At 40.5% G+C, this 19,132-nt stretch overlaps 1 protein-coding gene across 1 annotated transcript; it reads left to right on the top strand.

Moving 5' to 3' along the window:
- Nucleotides 1-906: 906 nt before the first annotated feature.
- On the top strand, nt 907-18,353 carry LOC138872951 (uncharacterized). Its single transcript, XM_070151373.1, has 6 exons — nt 907-982; nt 1,442-1,585; nt 16,850-16,974; nt 17,581-17,772; nt 17,841-17,897; nt 17,988-18,353. Exons 1-6 carry the CDS (start codon nt 907-909, stop codon nt 18,351-18,353), a joined length of 960 nt encoding a protein of 319 aa, XP_070007474.1.
- The last annotated feature ends 779 nt before the right edge of the window (nt 18,354-19,132 follow it).

Genomic DNA, 19,132 nt, shown 5'->3' with positions numbered 1-19,132 from the left:
TATGGTTTCCGGTGGAGGGAACAGGCAGCAAGGGTAGATCCTCCTATGAAGGAAAGTGAAATGGTAGACTACTTCTTACAAGCCCTGGAGCCAACTTACTATGCCCATTTGGTTTCAGCGATAGGAAAATCATTCAACGAAGTAGTGAAGATGGGAGGTATGGTGGAAGAAGGCCTCAAAACAAATAAAATCATGAGTTATTCGGCTATTAAGGCAACTACTCAAGCATTTCAAGGCGGAGTAGGAGGGATTGGAAGAAAGAAAAGGGAGGAAGCATCAGTGGTTGATTCAGGAACTTGGTCGGGATCCATAGGTTCACCTCCTTACTATAATCAACATCGACCCCACCAATCAACTTACCACCACAATTCACCCCAACACTACTATCACCCTTCGGAACCTCATTTTTCCATTAACCATGCACAAGTATACAATCAACCACCTGTTCACGCTAATTGGCGTGCTCCTGTCATACCAAGTACCTACCCTTATCCGCGAGCCCACTCCGGACCAGGTTTCAGGCCTAGTCCAGTATTCATGGGTGAAAGGGGGCAGAAAAGGAAAACCTTCACTCCATTGTGAGAGTCCTACACTAGTCTGTTCCACAGGCTGAGACAGCTGGACATGCTAAGACCAATACAATCCAAGCTACCCAATCCTCCTCCAAAGAATCTGGACTACACCATTAGCTGTGAGTATTGTTCTGGTACACCAGGCCATGATACGGAAAAATGTTGGCATTTAAAGAATGCAATACAAGAACTGATTGATACTAATAAAATTGAGGTTCAAACCCCCGAAGCTCCCAATATCAACAGAAATCCAATGCCAGCCCATCAGGAGGCCAATATGATAGAAATAGTACAGGCTGATGGGGAAACAAAGAAGCCGTCACAAACCGTCATAATGATCAGGTCTCATGAAGCCAAGCCAGATAAGCAGTTAACTGAGGAGAAGTCGATACCTAAGAAGAACAAAAATGGTGATGAACCATCTATGGTAGTTGAGAAGGGATCTTCGAGCAAAGTTGCCACAAAGCAAGAAAGATCGAAAGTGATAGTACCAGGGGTCGCCAACAAACCCATTGTAGTCGTGGAAGGAGCCCGTATAGATCGGGTCATTATCAAGCCGGTAACCTAGTTACCAGTGATCAGCAACAAAGCCATTCCATGGAATTATGAATGGGTGACGGTAATGTATAAAGGAAAAGAAGTCAAGGAAGAAGTCTGTGAGGTGCAAGGCTTGACTTGTTCGGGAAGATGTTTTATTCCCGAGGAGTTAAGAAAAACTAAAAATAATCCAACACCAATAAAGAAAGTTGTGACGGAAGAAGAAGCGGAAGAGTTTTTAAGAAAGATGAAGCTCCATGATTATTCTGTTGTGGAACAATTGAAAAAGACGCCCGCTCAAATTTCATTATTGTCATTACTGATCCATTCAGAGGAGCACCGTCAAGCTTTGATGATAATCCTGAATGAGGTGCACGTTCCTGATAAGATCTCCATAAATCATTTGGGGAGAATAGCCAACAGAATCTTTGAGGCAAATAGAATTACATTTTCTGATGATGAATTGCCTGTGGAAGGTACTGAGCACAACAGAGCTCTTTACCTCACCGTGAAATGTGAAAACTCCGTAGTAACCCGGGTATTGGTTGACAACGGGTCAAGTGCAAACATCTGCCCTCTCTCCACTTTAAACAAGTTGAAAATAAAAGAGGAGAGGATCCAGAAGAATAATATTTGCGTACGTGGGTTTGACGGTGGAAGCAGAGATTCATTTAGCGACATAGTGCTGGAGCTGACAATAGGGCCAGTTGAATTCACAATGGAGTTTCAAGTGTTGGATATAACTGTTTCTTATAATTTGCTGTTGGGTCGACCATGGATCCATGCTGCTAAAGCAGTCCCGTCAACACTACACCAGGCGGTCAAGTTTGAATGGGATCAGCAAAAAATAGTTGTGCATGGGGAAGAAAGTTTAAATTCTCCCAGTAGTGCCATTGTACAGATCGAATGAATATAAAATGACCAAGGACCATGGGTTTACCAAGTGTCCGACACAGTGTCGGTAGAGAAAATTCCAGAGGGGAAGTACCTTCCGAATCCAAAGATAACCTCTGCATCAGTCATGGTAGCCTATGAAATGTTAAAAAATGGTTTTGTACCCGGCAAAAGTTTGGGCTCATCTTTGCAAGGAATTATTCAACCAGTATCTCTCCCCGAGAACTGGGGAATATTTGGTTTGGGATTCATACCCACTGTCACAGACGTGAGCAAGGCCAGAAAGCTGAAACAAAAGTCATGGGTTCTTCCAAAACCAGTCCCACATCTATCAAAGTCTTTTGTCAAGACCGGTGCTAAAAATCACCCGATAACAACAATTTCTAAATTCCTGGTCAATCCTGAGGAGGAATTAATTGAAAGATTCGAGAAATTGTTTGACGATGTGAATATGGTGGAAAGCGGGGAAAGTTGTAGCAACGCAGAAGTTCAATTCGTTGGGCCAAAAACAAAGCTTAATAATTGGAAAGTCACTCCTCTCCCCATTCGAAAGGAGTCTTGGTAGTTTATTTTTGATTTTCCTTCAGTTTGTTTGGGTTACCTCAGGGTTGTAATCCCAATGCTTATCTTACAGTTTGTTTGAAGTGTGCAAACCTTGTTATCTTTCATCATCCAATAAAATACAGTTTCCTTTTTCATTATCATTCCTGATAGTTTTCTTTTCCTTTTCTTCTTTTTCTGTACAGTTCTTTTTACGCTGGCTCTAGTGATATGGCATGCATGAGGAATCCTCAGCCCAGTCTTAAAAATCAATCTGGTTCCGAAATAATAATTCAAGAAATATATTGTGATTATGAATCAGAATATGATGAAGATGAGGCTTTTGAAGAGATTAGTAAAGAGTTAATTCATTTTGAAGAAAAAAGCAAACCTAGCCTGAGTGATACCGAAGACATCAATATAGGGGACACGAATAATATCCGAGAAACTAAAATAAGTGTCCATCTCGAACCAAAGATCCGAGAAGAGTTAATTAAAGCACTCATAGAATTCAAATATGTTTTTGCATGGTCATATGACGACATGCCAGGCTTGAGCACTGATTTAGTGGTTCACAAATTGCCCACTGATCCAATGGTGCCTCCTGTCAAGCAAAAGTTGAGAAAGTTCAAGCCTGATATGAGTGTGAAAATTAAAGAAGAAATCACCAAACAGTTGGAGGCAAAGGTCATTCGAGTCACTCGATATCCTGTTTGGTTGGCTAATATCGTTCCTGTGCCAAAGAAAGATGGCAAAATTAGAGTATGCGTCGACTACCGCAATCTCAACAAAGCAAGTCCGAAGGATAATTTCCCATTACCCAATATCCATATTTTGATCGATAATTGTGCCAAGCATGAGATAGGATCTTTCGTGGATTGTTATGCCGGGTATCATCAAATTCTAATGGATGAAGAAGATGCAGAAAAGACGGCATTCATCACACCATGGGGAACTTATTACTACCGGGTAATGCCATTCGGTTTGAAGAACGCCGGGGCAACCTACATGAGAGCAATGACCACGGTGTTTCATGATATGATACACAAGGAGATTGAGGTATACGTGGACGATGTGATCATAAAATCAAAGCATCAGGCCGACCACGTTGGGGATTTGAGGAAATTCTTCTTAAGACTTCGCAGGTACAACCTCAAGCTTAACCCTGCCAAATGCGCATTTGGAGTTCCATCTGGAAAGTTGCTGGGATTCATAGTCAGTCGGCGAGGCATCGAGCTAGACCCATCAAAAATCAAAGCCATCCAAGAATTGCCACCTCCAAGGAACAAAACTGAAGTAATGAGTTTGCTGGGGAGGTTGAATTACATCAGCAGGTTTATTGCTCAGCTCACAACAACCTGTGAGCCTATTTTCAAATGTTGAAAAAGGATGCTGCGGTCAAATGGACTGAAGAGTGTCAAGAAGCATTTGATAAAATAAAAGGATACTTGTCAAACCCACCCGTGCTGGTCCCGCCAGAGCCAGGAAGACCTCTGATTCTTTACTTGACGGTCTTGGAAAATTCATTTGGTTGTGTATTGGGGCAACATGACCCCACCGGCAGAAAAGAACAAGCCATCTACTACCTTAGCAAGAAATTCACAGCTTATGAGGTTAAGTATACTCATCTGGAGAAGACATGTTGCGCCCTAACTTGGGTAGCTCAGAAATTAAAACACTATTTGTCATCCTACACTACTTACCTCATTTCGCGTCTGGATCCGTTGAAATATATTTTTCAAAAGCCTATGCCAACGGGGAGTCTTGCAAAGTGGCAGATATTGCTCACAGAATTTGACATCATCTATGTAACTCGGACTGCAATGAAAGCCCAAGCGTTGGCCGATCATTTAGCTGAAAACCCGGTTGACGAGGAGTACGAGCCATTGAAAACCTATTTTCCCGATGAAGAAATAATGCATATCAATGAGATGGAACAAATTGAAAAACCTGGCTGGAAACTTTTCTTTGATGGGGCCGCTAACATGAAAGGAGTCAGGGTAGGAGCCGTAATTATTTCTGAAACAGGGCATCACTATCCTGTTACGGCTCAACTTTGATTTTATTGCACCAATAATATGGCTGAATATGCAGCTTGTATTTTGGGGTTAAGGCTAGCCGCAGACATGGGTATCCAGGAAATCTTAGTCATGGGAGATTCGGATCTTCTGGTACATCAAATTCAAGGAGAATGGGAAACCCGAGACTTGAAGCTCATACCATACCGACAATGTCTACATGATCTTTGTCAGCGGTTTCAATCAGTGGAGTTCCGGCATATTCCAAGGATCCATAATGAGGTTGCCGATGCATTGGCTACCCTGGCATCAATGTTGCACCATCCGGACAAAGCTTATGTGGATCCACTGCATATTCAAGTCCACGATCAGCACGCTTACTGCAATATGGTTGAAGAGGAATTTGACGGTGAACCATGGTTCCACGACATCAAGGAGTATATCAGAATAGAGATATATCCAGCACAAGCCACAGGGGATCAAAAGAAAACCATTAGGCGATTGGCAAATGGATTTTTCTTAAGCAGAGGAGTTTTGTATAAAAGAACACCAGACCTTGGATTATTAAGATGCATAGACGCCAGACAAGCTACGGCTGTCATGTCTGAAGTACATTCGGGAGTTTGCGGACCCCACATGAGCGGATATGTGTTGGCAAAGAAAATTCCTCCGAGCTGGTTACTATTGGCTTACCATGGAGCGAGATTGTATCAGTTTTGTGCGCAAGTGTCATCAATGCCAGATACACGGAGATTTGATTCATTCTCCACCATCCGAGTTGCACACAATGTCGGCACCATGGCCCTTCGTTGCCTGGGGCATGGATGTGATTGGACCAATTGAGCCGGCAGCATCCAATGGGCACAGGTTCATTCTGGTAGCCATTGATTATTTTACCAAATGGGTTGAGGCCAAAACATTCAAATCAGTGACCAAGAAAGCTGTGGTCGATTTTGTTCACTCAAATATCATATGTCGATTCGGAATCCCAAAGGTGATCATCACAGATAACGGTGCTAATCTTAACAGTAACTTAATGAAGGAAGTATGTCAACAGTTTAAGATTACACATCGCAACTCTACCCCATATCGGCCCAAGGCGAATGGAGCAGTCGAGGCAGCCAACAAAAACATAAAGAAGATACTTCGGAAAATGGTAGAAGGTTCAAGACAATGGCATGAAAAATTACCATTTGCGTTATTGGGATATCGCACTACTGTTCGCACTTCAGTAGGAGCAACTCCTTATTTGTTGGTATATGGCACTGAGGCAGTAATTCCTGCAGAAGTTGAAATTCCTTCCCTTCGGATCATCGCCGAAGCTAAGATTGATGATGATGAATGGGTCAAAACCCGTCTGGAACAGTTAAACTTGATTGATGAAAAATGATTGGCATTAGTATGTCATGGCCAATTATATCAAAGAAGAATAGCAAGGGCATACAACAAAAAGGTGTGTCCCCGAAAGTTTGAAGTGGGTCAACATGTGCTGAAACGTATTCTTCCACATCAGGTTGAAGCAAAGGGCAAATTTGCCCCGAATTGGCAAGGACCATTCACTGTGACCAGAGTATTGTCCAATGGTGCGCTATGTTTAACAGATATTGAAGGAAAATGCATAGACATGGCTATCAATTCTGACGCGGTAAAGAGATATTATGCATAATTTTTCTTTGGGATAGTTATTAAATGTTTGTATTCGGCATTATTTCAAAGATTGGAATGACAAAGGCAATTTATTCTGCTATCCAAATACTGTACCCTCTGTTTTCCCCTTTGAGCCACATTCGTTTCTTTCTTACCCTCTCTTGGAATCAATGAAAGTTTAAAAAAAAATAGAAAAGAAAAATAGAAAATCACTATTATTGTAGTGAACTACGTTTGACCTGATTCCTCAAAGAGGATACGTAGGCGCTTCACGGCTCGGTCATAGTTTTGAAAATATATAAATCAATCAAGTAAAATATCCCCAAGCAAGAAACTGGGGCAAAAGTTGCGTTTGTGGTAAATAAATCTAGTTCCGAAAGTTGTAACTAATAACCCAGAATTAATGCTTTTTTGAGCCTTTAATACCTTTTTTTTTCTAGCCCTATCCAAAACCCACATTACGGTCCAAAGAAAGACCTTCTGACCAGTCTTCAAAAGATGCCAAGTCAGACAAATGAGAGTCTTACCGGCGAACATAACATTCTGTTCCACAGCAGAAAGGACTCTAATCTCCAGCAGAGAGAGTCATACCGGCAACACTCCAAATCCCCAGCTGGAAAGTGATACAAATGAGAGAGTCTTATCGGTGAAAATCTTCACGGACACCATAAGGCGATGAAAGCTGAGAGAAAAACCAAAATGAGAGAGGCTTGATAGTGAAAACCCTTCGGGCACTACAAGTCGAATAAGATTGGGAATCAGATGGGGAATTGCCAATTGAAGGTCTTGAAAGACGATTGACGGCAGAGGATAGGCCACATGTGCATGTCATGACCATTAGAGTCGGTATTTGCGTTTGATAGGTTTTTATTTATAGTTTCTTTTGTTAAAGAGTCATTTTTTTCCGTTGTCTTTTATTCTGTTCCCTTTTATCTTTTCCTTTCATAGAAATTTCCCCAGTAGAGTCTGTTTGGTCAGAACCAGTGGGAAATGACTTCAAAATAGGCCATCAGCTTTCCAAGATAAGATCTGACTAGTACATCCAAGTGGTATAGTTAGGAAGGAACAAGCGCGAGGCCAGTGTCAAGAAAGATATCCCCAACAAAAGGATTGACGAGTGTCAAGAGGGATATCCTTGCCAAAATCAAAGGTTATAAACCTCATGGCCAAGGCCTGTGGACAAATCAAGGAGAGCAATGAGCATGATTTGGGAAATTCATACTAGACTAAAAGGTCGGGGAAAGGACAATTTCTGAGCTATGCCACAAAAGAAGAGGGATATCCCCAGCAGAAAGGGATTATTCCCAGCAAATAATATCATCCCCAACAAGTTGTGGAATGCAGAGCAAGGAAAGAGAAAGGGAAAGCCATCTCCAGTAGGAGTATCATAACCAACCACCGCATTTTTAAACTAACAAATTTTGTTTGATTTGAAGCAGGTAAAGGAAATGGCATCGATGTCGGAAATACATGCCATAAGGGAGGCTGTCAAACTGGAGCAGAAAATTTTCCTTTCATTTGGAAAATTTTCTGGAAGTCAGGTACCCTTTCGAGGAAGAATAAAGATAACACCAGTCCCAAGGGAAGTGGTCTTTGAACCAGTGTTGCCCCAACATAATAAGTTTAAATGGAGGAAGTTATTTCCCAGCAGACAGAACAACGGGATGACACTTGTGCTCAGAAAAGAAAAAAGCCATTATCATCCCCATCAGCTTCCAGAAGAATGAAGCATCGATTTGAAGGGATAAAATTCCCCAGCAGCGTTATCCTCAACAACGTTATCCCGAGAAGATAACACTTTTATCTCAGCAGTGTTGAGAGAAAATAAAAAAAAAAAAGAAAAAAAAATTTGAATTTGAAGGAGGGGAAGAAAGAAGACTCCCACAGTGGTATTATCCCCAGCAAGCAAGAATAAAGCAGCGCAAAGGATGAAGAATTGAAATGGCAATCAGGCGTCCACCTGGAGAACAAGGATGAGGAAAGGAAATAGCAATCAGGCGTCCACCTGGAGAACAAGGATGAGGAAAGGAAATAGCAATCAGGCGTCCACCTGGAGAACAAGGATGAAGAATGGAAATGTTAGCAATCAGGCGTCCACCTGGAGAACAAGGATGAAGAAAGGAAATAGTAATCACGCGTCCACCTGGAGAACAAGGATGAAGAAAGGAAATGGAAATCAGGCGTCCACCTGGAGAACAAGGATGAAGAAAGGAAATAGCAATCAGGCGTCCACCTGGAGAACAAGGATGAAGAAAGGAAATAGTAATCAGGCGTCCACCTGGAGAACAAGGATGAAGAAAGGAAATAGCAATCAGGCGTCCACCTGGAGAACAAGGATGAAGAAAGGAAATGGCAATCAGGCGTCCACCTGGAGAACAAGGATGAACAATTGAAAAGGCAATCAGGTGTCCACCTGGAGAACAAGGATGAAGAGTTGAAATGTTAGCAGTCAGGCGCCCACCAGAAGAATAAGGGAATACAATTGAAGTATCAGCAGTCAGGCGCCTACCTGGAGAATAAGGGAATACAATCGAAGTATCAGCAGTCAGGCGCCCACCTGGAGAATAAGGGAACACAATCAAAGTATCAGCAGTCAGGTGCCCACCTGGAGAATAAGGGAATACAATTAAAGCATCAGCAGTCAGGCGCCCACCTGGAGAATAAGGGAATACAATTGAAGGATCAGCAGTCAGGCGCCTACCTGGAGAATAAGGGAACACATTTGAAGTATCAGCAGTCAGGTGCCCACCTGGAGAATAAGGGAATACAGTTGAAGTATCAGCAGTCAGGAGCCCACCTGGAGAATAAGGGAATACAATTGAAGTATCAGCAATCAAGCGCCCACCTGGAGAATAAGGGAAAACAATTGAAGTATCAGCAGTCAGGCGCCCACTTGGAGAATAAGGGAACACAATTGAAGTATCAGCAGTCAGGCGCCCACCTGGAGAATAAGGGAATACAGTTGAAGTATCAGCATTCAGGAGCCCACCTGGAGAATACGGGAATACAATTGAAGTATAAGCAGTCAGGCGCCCACCTGGAGAATAAGGGAATACAGTTGAAGTATCAGTAGTCAGGCGCCCAACTAGAGAATAAGGGAATAAAATTGAAGTATTAGCAGTCAGGCACCTACCTGGAGAATAAGGGAATACAATTGAAGTATCAGTAATCAGGCGCCCACCTGAAGAACAGAATGGCAATGTATTTTGACATTACGGGTTAAAGTCAAAAGCCCGCCCATATGAGAAAGGAGCACATGTAAAGTCAATAAAGCAGAGGAGTCCAACCAAATCCCCAGCAGGAAACAACAAGAGTCCCAAACAGATAAAGGAAATACGAGACACAATGAAAGGAAATGCGGAATAAGTCAGAAGCAAAGGATGCCTAGGAGTCACCAAGACATCAAGACAACAAGAAACGCAAGGGCAGGATCTAGATAAGATTTTGTAATTCATATACCATAGTCTAGTTTAGCTTTTTGTTTTACCTTTAAAGCAGGGTGTAATAAGGAGGTCAGCAAGCAGTAAAAGCAGCACGAAACAGCAGCAACATCACAGTCCCATGGTAGTCCCAGCTACCCAAAACTTCGCGAACTACATTGACCTGATTCCTTTATATCCAAGGATATGTAGGAAACCTTTGAAGCAGAGGTTCGGTCAAATCTTTCAAAATGTGCTTCCCACAGAGTATTCGAACAGGCATAAATCGCTCATATCCGCTCACTTTATCTTTACACGAAAACTCTTCGAGTTTCCGCACAAAGAAGGGCAGCTGTGAGCACGTGATTTTTGCCTCACGAAAAATACTCTAAAATAAATCAAAAAATAAAACAAAATTCTCTTGGTATGCAATTTTTAGAATTTATGTTTCATTTGTTAAATATTTGTGTTTTGTCCGTAAATGTTTACTTTGTTATAATTGCATGCATATCTAAGATTTAATTATGCATTTAAGAATTGATTAAATTCAAAAAGAAAATCGAAAAAATATGCATTTGTTCTATTTTTGTCATTTAAATATGTCATTATGTGTTTAATGTTTTGTCTATGTGTTAATAGTTGTTAAAAGGTAATTAATATTTTTGTAAGGGTAATGTTTTATAATTAAAATTAGGAATTTAATAAGTAAAAGAAAAATAAGAAAAGAAAATTGGTTTGGGCCATTTTTAACAAAAAAACTCAGGCCCAAAATGGGTAATGACCCAGTCCAAGACCAGGTCTCAACCGGCTCCCAAACGACGTCGTATGGGTATCATCAATCTGAGCCGTTGATCGAACAAATCAAATGGTTCAGGGCAGCCTTTGTTTGATATGAAACGACGGCGTTTTAAGCAGTCAATCTGAACCGTTCATCTATCTTGATCCAACGGCCCCGAAAACTCACCAAGACCCGATCCACTTCACCCCCCGGGCCAACCTTTTCCCCAAACTTAAACCAAACGACATCGTTTGGATAAGTGAACTGATCCTGACCGTGGATCATGTTTGATCTAACGGCCTAGATCAATTCACCCCTCCCCTATATAAACCCCAAATCCATACCTCGGCCCCCTAACTAAACACCCCCTCTCCTCTACTGTTCATCATCATCTCCGAAAACACACCCCTAACCCTAGCCGCCCTAACTCTCCATCGCCTGAAACCCGGCGGCAACAACGCCACCGGTCACCACCTCAACACCCCTGAACCCCCTGACTATCCTATATCCAAATCTGTTAGCCACTAAGTTCGAATCCTCCTGGAGGTTCTCGAATCTTCATTTGAAGATTCGAGCCAAACTCAGATCCAAACCAAATAGCCCCTAATTAACACCATAGCACCCCCTAACCTACCTCGTTATGGATCTGTTGTTTGTTTGGCTCGAATCATCTCAGAGCTTCTCGAATCTTCATTTGAAGATTCGAGTCAAACATTAACTCACCCAGATCCATTTCAGATTCACATCAAATGACCCCTAGGCCTCCCTCACCCCTATGACTTCTTTTATTCCCTTCGAATCTGATCGGAAATGATTGAGCTCCAAATCAAACCTTTAAAAAACCCTAAAATGCCAAATCATGGAAGTTGTCCGATTAATTAAGGTATTGAGGTCTAAGAGACTTTAATCGAGGTACTCTCAATTGAGAATACTTCGAATAAAGTCTGTTCAACCTCAAGAGGTCCAAATCCAAGTTGACCCTGTGTCCGTATAAATTTGAAGGTTCAAATGTATTTTCCCTACTCCTTTCTGTATTTTATGTGTATATTGTTGACTGTTTCAGTAGCCTGTGTAATTTTCATATTTGTTTATTTGGTTTTGTGATTCTGTCTCATACCCGTTTATGAGATCAAATTATAGCATTGTCTCTGTTGGTTATGATTGTTTACAATATGTATAATCGACTCGATTAAGTTCGTCGATTAGTTGTTTTGTAAATTCTTATTTCCATTAATGCTGATTGTAACAACCTGTTTATCTGTTTTGGATTGGTTATTATCATTTTGTTGTAATCAGTTGGTTCTTGTTTGATAAGTCAGAAAGTTTGTCAAACATGTGTGTGTTGATTTTGAGCAGTTAGTTTCAGGCAAGGTCAGTACTGACATACCCCTGCATTCATGTTGATCTCAATTTCTATTCAAATTTGTTCTGTTGAGTTCTGTGTATTGTTAATATGTTTGTATGCAAGTTCAGTGTTCAATCTGAATTTAGCTTTTGTCCATTAGCTATTGGACATTGGGTTTGTTGGATCAATTAGCTATTGCATTTCCCTGTTTAGCCTAATCTGTAAGGATAAAGTGTTTGTTTGATTTAGGAATTGGTTATTAGCTGCTAAACAGTTTAATTCAGATAATTTGTTAAGGTTTAGGCAGTTTTGGTCTGGGACAGTAATAACAATAATATTAAGGGATTATAGGGGTATTTCTGGGATAGAAACAGTAGGAATAATATGTTAGTATTAGTGTGTTATAGTGGAATGTTGATGGCTATAATTTAATGTAATAATGGGAAACCAAGGGAAGTGGAAGGGCTGAAAATAAGGGAAAGGTATCCTTAGTGCTGATTAACTAAGAAAAAGCAGTTTAGTGGTAGATTTTAATGGAAAAATCTGCCTTAGAGGGGGTCCGGGCAGTGGTCTAAAGAAGAAGGGAGTTAACTTGCATAAAGAGAGGAGTTGGAGACTAATTTTAGGGACACACACAGATTAGAGAGAAAAATAGAAGGAGAATATAGAGAAAAATCTAGAAGAGAACAAATCTGAGAAGGAGAGAAGATAGAAAGGAGATAGAGAACAGAATCGAAAGAGAGAGAGAGAGATACAGATTATAGAGAGGAATCTGAAGAGAGATTAAGAAGAGAAGAAAAAAAACAGAACTAAGGAAAAAATAAAAAGAAAGGATCTGGAACAGAAAAATAGAAGAGAAAGAAAGGAAATCTGAAACATTGTTTTTTGAATCTGTCCGGGTCTGTTTGTTGATATTGCTTGGGTTAAATCTGAAATTTCTTAAAATTCCTGCCACTATACGTCTGGGCTTCATGGGTCTGGTTGTTTGCTGTTGAAATCTGTTGAAACATTGGTATATTCTGTTGGTTTAGTTGCTGTTGCTACTGCTGAAATTTGCCTTATTTACCCTCATTTCCAGGTATATATTTTAAACTCATGTTGTGGAAATCTTCAACATGGCCAAATAAATGAAGTTTGGGATTATAATTATGTCTTTTACTCGTTTAAATTTCAGTTTTGTTTTAGTTATTTAACATGGTAGTATGCTTGACATGATGACTATTAGTTAATCATTCCCGTTTGAAGTTCGTATAAGTGTTGTGATAATGTTATCTACTTCAAAATTTCATTAAGTATAGTTATGATTGAATTATCAAGATAAGGAACATGGCATAAAGTTGGCCATTAATTAAGTCTTGGGACATTGTTAGTTAAGTAAAGAATAGTATGGAAATGTCAAAAAAAAAAAACTATATCACTAGCCTATTCTGTCAAATATCCGATTTAGTTGTGGATTGAATGATGTTAGTTGTATTTTGTTCATATATGGCATAATAATGGCTATGTTTATAATCAATAGTTGAAAGATGCATTAATACAATCCGTTATGTTCACAATGTTGGAATATGGCGAATGATGTTATATGTGATATCATCTTATTAAGTCAACAGGTAGATTAGTTCTCTTTCTTAATAACAAATGGCCTAGGTATTTGAAGGCGATCAACTCATTTCTTTAAAATTAATGTAAAAGATAACGTCAACAATTTGTGCAACGCATAAAGTTAGTGTTTAGCAATAGTTCGCATAGATTGAGAATAAAAATTGGTTTGATTATGTATATCCCAAACTCAATCATAAGCAGAATTAATCAAAATAATTATGCCTATCGGATTAAGAACAAGTGATGTAGAAGGAGATTAGATTTATAAATTGTAACAATTTTAAGAACGTAAAAATAGCATTCGCTACAAATAGAATAATGAAAATTCTTCGAAAATATCACTTCCTTTCATGAATCAATTTTTTTTAGTTTTATACGACATTCACATTTTGGGCATGCATATATTGTATTTACGAGAAAAATGGTAGTATTAATCACACGTTGTTTATTTTTACTCTTTAAATTTGAATGGCTTGAAGGAATACAATTTATACGCGAAAAAATATAATTTGCGATCAACGTCCAATAAATTGTGAATTCTTTTCGAGGAATTTAGAGACTAGAAAAATATTGATTTCTTATGATTTTCACATAAAAATATGGATGTAATAAATAATTTGTGGAAAAATTTATACTACCATCAAGAATATTTTGTGAAACTAGGGATACGTTCGCGTGGCCTAAATTACATTTTTAAGGCAGTACGGATTATGCGTTCGCGCAAATTTGAGTCAAAGTTTTAATAAAAAGAGATTCGTTGGAGGATATTAAATTAATTTCATAAAAACCCGAGATGTGCGGTTCACTACTTAATCATACAAAAGGGGCGAATGTTCTTGATTTTATTTTAAGCACGATTGCGTACATCATTTTTTATATATATACAAAAAATATTATCAACCTTTCTGTGTACACGTATGCGTGACACGATTCTCTACAATTATAAAGGGTATATAATACGAATATACATACGCGTGATTCGTTTACATAATTGTAAACAATCTAAACAAAAGCGGTAATAAAATCGGGCAACAAGAAAAAATGTATTTAGTAAATCAAGATAATTAAGCCAAATATAAAAATGGTTAAGCGACCATGCTAGACCATGGAATTCGGGAATGCCTAACACCTTCTCCGGAATTAACAGAATTCCTTACTCAGGATTTCTGGTTCGCAGAATAACAAACAGAGTCATATTCTCCTCGATTCAGGGATTAAAACCGGTGACTTGGGATGCCTTAAAATTCCCAGGTGGCGACTCTGAAACAAACAAATAAATCCCGTTTCGACTGTCCTTTAATTGGAAAAAACTCCCTACGCCCCTCGCGGGGCCGGAAAAAGGAGGTGTGACAATTGCTACAAAGTGTCTTTTTATAATTTCTCTTTTTTCTGTGTGTGTCATATGATAGGTTATCTACTTATATATTGATTCTTATTGGGCTGAAACCTAACTTCATTAATCTGCAAAAACAATGCGTTTAAAAGACATTAATCATTGTTCTCAATCATATTCTATTTTCTGTGTTACATGTCAAACCTTTGCTTAGCGCTCTTGTTTTTGGAAAAGTTCTCCTTTTTCTCTTTTTTTTTCCTTCTTTTTTTCTATTTTATTGGAAGAATATCCTCTCCTCCTTTCGCATGTCTTAGATTAGGTGCCACGGGAAGGAAGAGAAAAAGCCAATTGTATCACACAATCACTCACGCATATAATATAAAATTGCATAAAGATATGCCATCTCTATTGAACTTTTTTTTTAAAATTATAAGGGGACCCCAATCATTTGTAAGCATCATGAGGACAAGGGAATGAGCTTTATATAGAAGGGGAGCCCTAAATAAGGTACATTTCCATTTACATTAAAGAATTTTATTGGGACAGTTGTGTAACCGCCTAGTACGGATTTGTACTAGTTCGTACAAATCAATTCCAGAATTTATGCTATGATCTTGGGGACGTGGCAAAAATCTTGTCCTTCTGTAACAAACTCACAACGGCACTGTCTTGGAGCCGGATGTACTTGATTCCGATGTTGTTTGCGTACTTCGATCCTCGGACATTGCATTATGTCTTCGAGCTTGAGTCTGGTCCATCGATCTCGGAATCGACCTTACCTGAACTCGGGCTTGAAGGGACCCTCGAGCCCGGGGAATCGGGCATATTTGATTTTGACCGTATACAGATAGTACCTGCGTTTCTTAGAATAAAATGATAAGAAATGATTTGATTCTCAACCCTTCGATAACTCGATCACGATGCCAATCCCGTGATGTCAGTGACTGAAGTGATTGAAAGGTCGCATCTCCATAGTTTCCAAGGTCATTAATTAGAGGCGACTGATGGTTGGCTATTTGGCTTCCCCAATACGCTTAGGTGACCTCTATAAATAGGCCAACTTTATAATTTTGCAAACTTTACTTCTCAAATCGTTCTCAAAATCTAATTAGCTCTTTCTACTTCCCTGAGTTCACCCTTCTCTCAATCTGTTCTTACTTCATCATCAACGTTCTCTCCTTTTGAATATCTAAACCATAATGGCTAAAACATCTAAACCTGTTCCCCAAAAAGAAAAAACCTCTTCGTCATCACGGCCAACCAAAAATAAAATGGTGGTGCCACCTCGTATTGAGGAGTGTATTCCCCCGCCGTGTAAAATAACATCTGATTTCAAGATTGATAAACCTGCGTCGACACCAGGCCGATGTGAGCCCATGTCCTGATACATCTGCTTGATACCCGAAAGTTAGCTCGAGTAGGTGAAAAAGGACTATAAATGGGATAACAAAAATGTGGTGATCCCTTCCCCTAAAGAGGACATCACTACTCACAATGCAGGGTATCTAAGCATGTATACCTACTCATTCATACTGGGTCCTGCATATCCATCTCTAGGTCCCACAAATCCAGTTATTCTTGATTTTTGCCAACAATACTAAGTGACACCTGGCCAGATCTATCCTTCATTCTGGCGCATCGTCAATCTGATCAGATACTTCTCGAGCTAGGTCGAGGGGATGCATTTCACCCTCGATCATCTGATTAGGCTATACATCCCTCATCTTTATCGAGGTGGCCTGATAAAGCTGCAACGCCGATCCATGAAATCTCTCTTCTCCAACATCGATGAGGACAAGGATCGAGGATGGATAAGTCGGTTTATCTGAATCAGGACCTCTGACCTGATTCATGCTGAGAGGATGTCATTCCCCGAGGAATGGAACATGAAACGTAAGTACAGGCTCATCGATAGTGACTTTATATTCCACTTTCCCTACTCTTTCCCAACCTAATTCTTTTCCGACGGTGTAATTGCTGCTTGGTTTCCCGATGCGGTTTCGGACCTCGAGGGTTGGGTCCGAAAATTGGCCTCTACTTCTTCATACACGGAGCGCAACTGGCGTGACCTAGCCAAAGGTCGATAGGAGGCTAAAAACCATAGTGAGTCTTTTTGTTCGCATTCTTACGTTTCTAACAAAATATTTACTTTATCTTTATGCAGGCCTCAGAGACGCCGTTGCTATGCGGTTGCCCCCTACTGGTGAAGAAGAGATCCCAAAGCCTTCCAAGGAAAAGAAAAGAAAGAGGGGGTTGTCTGCAAATTCCCCAAAGCCAAAGAAAAGCAAGGCTTGAAAGAATAAAGCTGATACCGTGGTCCTATCTCTAGAGACGGCCCAACGTCTTCAGGATGAGGATGAAGAGGGAGAAGAAGACTACTGTCTGCTGGTAGCTCGAAAAAGAGGTAGCAGTGACGCTCCGAAAGCCGTTGAACTGATGGTGGCAGAGGTGGTTCGATCTCGAACCGAAGAAATTTCATAGGGGAGCTCGAGAAAAGTCCCCGAGCCATCAGCTGGAAAAGGTACACCTCGTCCCGAAGGACGCTTGGTGGATGAGCTCGAAGAGCCTAACTCCGAGGCCCTTCAAAGACAGGATAATATCCCAAGTGAATCACTTAGGATAATAAACATAGATAACTCATTGCAGGGCCTAGTGTTCTCTGAAGGACAATTCCGAGATGCCCAGGACATGAGGATTCCTGATGTGGGAACGACCCATGAAAGGGGTGATTTTTTTGGATTTCCTCACGCGGATCGAAGCTGGCCCCGATCCTGACGCCTTATTTATTTTTGAAGAGGCTGAAAAGCTTCTCAAACAAGAAAGTTTCGTCTTCATAACTATGCTTCGAATTTAACTTTCACCTTTCTAAGCCTAACTCCTTTTCTTTGTGAGAAGACCGTGTCACTTCACCGACAAGCATTTGCCAAATCTCGAGCTAAGATTTCCCGATGTGAAGCCGAACTCAAAAAGGTCGTGGAAGAGAGGGACAGTCTTAAGATCCTCTATGTCAAAAAAGAGGGGGAGATCAGTGATCTCCGATCCAAGTTGGCAAAGGCTCGTCAAGAACAGACCGAGCTTATCGAAAAGGTAACATAGCCTTTGTGAATCTTGTTATGCATTTACTCGATTTGGAGACTAACATTTTAACTTTGCAGGTCCAACAGAAGGGCGAGCTGGTGGAGCAGCTTCGAGAGGAGCTCCAGATGAAAGAGGTTGAGACCCTAGGGTGGAGACAACACATGGATTGTCTCGCCTCAGAGAAAGATACACTTCGGGAGTAGTTGACTTTGATTGAACTCCAGCTTCAAAGTGTAAGGGAGGAAAGCCTGGCTAGAAGCCACAAAATCGAGGAGCTCGAAGCTAATTATGCCGCTGAGCTAGCAAAGGCCAAATCTGATGCAAAGGCATTTGTGTCTTCGTACCGAGCTGACGCCGAAGCTGCTAAAACTTGGACAAAGGAGATATCAATTGCGGTCGAAGTTAAGTTACCATGTGATCTTGGCTACGCCAGGCGGCAGTCTCGGAGACAAACCCTCGAGGAGGTGCACGCTCGTGGCTTCGACCTCTCAGCCGACATTGATAAAGCAAAGACTTTGGAGGAAGAAGCTGCCGCTTTGCTCTCTGATAACGGGGATTTGGCTAGCGGCTCCGAGAGCGGAGGAGATTAAGATGAAGTCCCCGAGGAGAAGGTTCCCGAAGACGTGGCTCCAGAAGACGCAACTCTCGAGGATGTGGCCTTGAAGTAGATTTAGGTTTTGTTTTTGTGTTTTTGTGCAGGGGCCCTTCGTGGGCATTGTAAATATATTTTGCAGACGTCTCTTATAAATATAAAGAACCTCTTTAATTTATCTTAGATTTGTGTTGAATTCCAATTCGTCTTCATTTGTGAAAAAATTGATTGTATAACTCTAATAATCAGTCCGAATATCGGTGTGGACTCAGAACATAATAAACCCTTTGGTTTTTTTTAGATCAATATAATACCTCTTAAGGTTTTTGTTAATCCTCGAGCTAAGCTTAAATTGATTTGATGTGAGCTCGGGATGTCGGGACCTTTGAGTCGGAGTTGAGTGAGAGCAAAGTCTCTAACCCTATATATTTTGGCCCTTGGGCTCTTTTATATCGACCCTTAGGCTCTTTTAGGTCGACCCTTATGCTCTTTAAGTTGGGCCAATTCGGCCTCTAAAGAGGCTATATATTTTTCCTCTTTTCGGCTAAAAGACTTAGTGAAATTTGTTTATGCCTTAACATGTATTTTTTTTCCTCGTTGGGTTTTTCGAAGGTTCTACCGATCAGAACCCCATTAGTAATTCGTTTGTGTAATGATAACCGAATACCTCTTGAGGTTTTTTTGAAGGCTGATGTTTATCGAAGCCTTTAAATCATTTAGGAGCTAATTTTGTCGAAGCCCCTTTATTATTTGCTTTTGCTGAGGGTAGCCTGATTT

The sequence above is a fragment of the Nicotiana sylvestris genome, chromosome 7 (genome assembly GCF_000393655.2).
Source record: "Nicotiana sylvestris chromosome 7, ASM39365v2, whole genome shotgun sequence".
Classification (NCBI taxonomy): Eukaryota; Viridiplantae; Streptophyta; class Magnoliopsida; order Solanales; family Solanaceae; genus Nicotiana; species Nicotiana sylvestris.
The sequence above is the reverse complement of the archived record's forward strand: the minus strand, read 5'-3'. Positions and strand labels throughout refer to the sequence as shown.

Bases quoted from the DNA above. Each gene is read 5' to 3' on its own strand.
- LOC138872951 (XM_070151373.1), top strand. From the start codon at position 907: ATGATCAGGTCTCATGAAGCCAAGCCAGATAAGCAGTTAACTGAGGAG. The intron at 1,586-16,849 runs GTACTGAGCACA...ATCTTTATGCAG, and splicing joins TGATGAATTGCCTGTGGAAG to GCCTCAGAGACGCCGTTGCT. The intron at 17,773-17,840 runs GTAACATAGCCT...TTAACTTTGCAG, and splicing joins AGACCGAGCTTATCGAAAAG to GTCCAACAGAAGGGCGAGCT.